This window comes from Rhizophagus irregularis, chromosome 1, assembly GCF_026210795.1.
Source record: "Rhizophagus irregularis chromosome 1, complete sequence".
Taxonomy (NCBI): Eukaryota; Fungi; Glomeromycota; class Glomeromycetes; order Glomerales; family Glomeraceae; genus Rhizophagus; species Rhizophagus irregularis.
Window position 1 is genome coordinate 1,394,988 of NC_089429.1, and position 3,480 is coordinate 1,398,467.

Below are 3,480 nucleotides of genomic sequence, written 5' to 3' on the forward strand. Positions count from 1 at the left end.
TTTTGAAAATTTAAAAAAATGTGTAGATCATCTAAATAAATAAATTCTGTGTAACCTTACGACCGTGACGTTAACCAAAAATTTAAAAAAGCGAGATTTATATGCCGATCATATAATCCGGCTAGTGTTATGTTATGTTAAAGTTGCACCTAATTTTTGAAACATGTTACACATAATTAGCCAACATTAATTGTATGAATTGTGCGACAATATTGGAATCATTGCTCCGAAAACCTAACTTTTCACTTTCAATTACAAAAATGTCATGTTCAAAAATATTTTCAGGAGATTTACCTGAATTAACATATGATGTTATAAAATATTTTCAGAAAGATTTTTCAACTTTATATTCATGTATTTTAGTAAACAGATTATGGTGTCGTTTAGCAATTCCATTATTATGGGAGGAACCATTTTCGATTTGTACCGATAACCATATAATTATTAAAATTATTAAAATTTACTTGAATAATTTAAATGATGATTTTAAAATGAAATTATATGAATATAAAATTATTAATAATTCATTAATACCTTCAAAGAATATGTTGCTGTTTGATTATCTCAAGTTTTTAAAATATTTGAATACACATAATTTTATTTTATTTGTTGAAACATGGTTAGGTAATGCTATTTATAATTTAAAACCCGAAAATATATTATATGATTCTGAAAAAAAATTTAAGAGATTAGTTCATATGTCATTCTTTAAAATTTTTATTGAAAATGAAGTAAATTTAAATACTCTTGAAATTGAGATTTCAGGTAATAGTAAATATGATACATATCTTGATAATAATCTTGAGTTAATTTTACAAAATCAAAATTTTATTCAAAACGTTAAAAATTTGAAACTTCATATCTACAAATATGAAGAAAATACGGTAATTAATAATCATATATCGCAAATAATTCATTCACATCAAAATCTTAAAAAAATTTTCTTATTTAACTTAAGTATTAATGATTTATCTTTATATCAATCATTATTATCATCAAAAGATCATAATTGTTCAAATACTTTAAATACTATCATTTTATATCAAATTAAATTAAAATTAATGAACAATCTTGATAAAATATTTGAACAATTAAATGTTTTAGAATCTGTTCATATTATTTATTGTTCATTTTTGAATAGTAATTTTATTCAACAAATTATTAATTTAACTAAACCATTTAAATTAAAATCTTTAATTTTAAATGAGATACCACAATTTGAGTCATTACAACAATTATTACTAAAATCTGGTGATTATTTAGAAAATTTCGGCGGGCGTGAAATTTATTATTTTAATCATGATATATCACAATTAATAAACTATTGTAATAATATCAATTTTCTTTATTTTACTGAGTATGATGAAAATAAGAATTCTACTTATCAAAAAATCAATTCAATTGAAAATATTAAACAAAATCTCAATTATCTTTCAATCAAAATACGTTCACCAATTAGTAGTTCAATCATATTAAAAAATCTAGGACAAATTCTCCCTTCTAAATTAGATTACATAAGTTTGAATTTAAAAATTGAAAAAAGGGATTTTAGAGTATTCTTAGAAAATTCTCAATATAGTTTTATTAATAAATTGGTAATACTACAAATGGGTGATGATGATATTTTACATTGCATAAAGGACTATTGTATTATGAGAGTCAAGTATTTAGCTATTAGGGATCTTAAGAAAGAATTGTTTGATTTTAAAGACGAAGTGAGGGAATTGGAGTTACATAATATTAAAGTTCAAAGACATATTGATTTAGATATTAGAATTTATGACTTTATGAAAGAATATTGATTAGTTAAAGAATATTTGATTAATTATAAAATGACAATAATGTTGCTTTACATACAGTATTTACTTTAATAATGGTATGATGTGACGCGAATTTATAAATACTATTCAATCATTTTTAGAAATGAACCTAGTCCACTGGTTAATTCTATTATATTTAAATTTTAAATTGTATAGATAATATAGCGTTTTTTTTTCTATCCTATAATTCAATATGATTTTACTTAATTCGTATTTTTAAATCATTTTTTTGTTTCCAAATATTTCAAACAATTTAAACTCGCTAATAATCTAGGAATTTAAGACCTCATTGCGGATAAATGGGTTTATTTACTATTATTAAAACAATAATTAAAGGAATAATATTAAATACAGACAGATTTAATGTCATTAATTATGATATAGTTTATTAAAAATACTCTTTAATACAAACGTGAGTTTACAACTTCAGAAAGTTCATGTTCGATAAGCCTTGTTCATTCATCATAGCTGAAGTTTAATTGATCAGGTGAAGGTTTTCAAATTTAAGCTTTAGCTACTTTATTTTAGAGCTATTGACATCAATGATATAAATAAAATAAAATCATGTATAATCACTCTATTAAATAAACTACACGTAAATTTCACATAATACATATTAGTAATAATTCATTTCTTGACTAATTAATATACTGTACTTGCATATAATAAATTCCAAATTAATAACGGTTTCTGTTTTCCTAATTATATTTTGAACTAGTTGTAAAGGATTTTAAATAGATAGTTGCGTACGTACAATATAAAAATTTTTTTCTTGAATATTTTATTTGTTCGCTGCATTTACTTTTTATTGGCACTTTTTATAATACTATGGGCTAAATTTTAACATCTAAAGCTAAAACTAAAGTAATTATTTTAGCGATAATTTCTTTAATTCGTTAAATATTTTTGCATAATATGTATATCCAGAAACTTCCAGTCAGTGAATGATATATTGTAACGTTATCTGTATATTTACAAAATTCTTCATTACTTAAATTTGATTTGTCCTGTTTGTGCAACATTTTTTGAGTTAATAGATAGTATATTTAGGTTTTCGTTGTATAAACTAATACAAATGATTTTTGAATTCTTCTATTGATCGGTAATCAATGTGCTAAAAAAATTGACAAAAATCATAATGATGAATTTGAGACATTTATTATACAGTATATTTATCTTACATAATATTATAGGACCCCGGAAAGGTGGGTGCAACCAAAAAAACTTCTAAGCATCTCCTTCTAGGCCGGAGTTATAATAATTAGTATCTAAATAAGGAATAATTTCCTGACTGGGAATTGAATGTTCGGTTACCTGAAACTCTAACAAATATATCGATCAAAAAAATAAATTTGGGATCAAATTTTTTCGTGTATAGAAATATAGAAAAAAAATTAAAAGTATTATCATACTTTCAATTTTTATAATTAATATGAATTTGGAAAAAATGAGAAAACTTGTACAATGGTTCTTTTTTCTTTTAAAAAAAAAAAAAAGTTTCAACGTATTTTACAAATAAACCCATTTAAGCTGCTACCCTTTATTCATTTGCATGACCAATAGGTTTAATTCCAATAATTTATTCAAAAAAAAGATCATAAATAGAATGCCAACTTATAAATCAAACATTCGGATATCAAGAATATGCAAAAAAATTTCG

At 22.7% G+C, this 3,480-nt stretch overlaps 1 protein-coding gene across 1 annotated transcript; it reads left to right on the plus strand.

Moving 5' to 3' along the window:
- Positions 1-260: 260 nt before the first annotated feature.
- Positions 261-1,802, plus strand: OCT59_000262 (uncharacterized protein; the record flags this gene model as incomplete). The annotated part of the gene is made up of 1 exon (XM_025325916.2): positions 261-1,802. The coding sequence occupies one exon, from the start codon at positions 261-263 to the stop codon at positions 1,800-1,802; it is 1,542 nt and encodes a 513-aa protein (XP_025178732.2).
- Between the last annotated feature and the right edge of the window lie 1,678 nt (positions 1,803-3,480).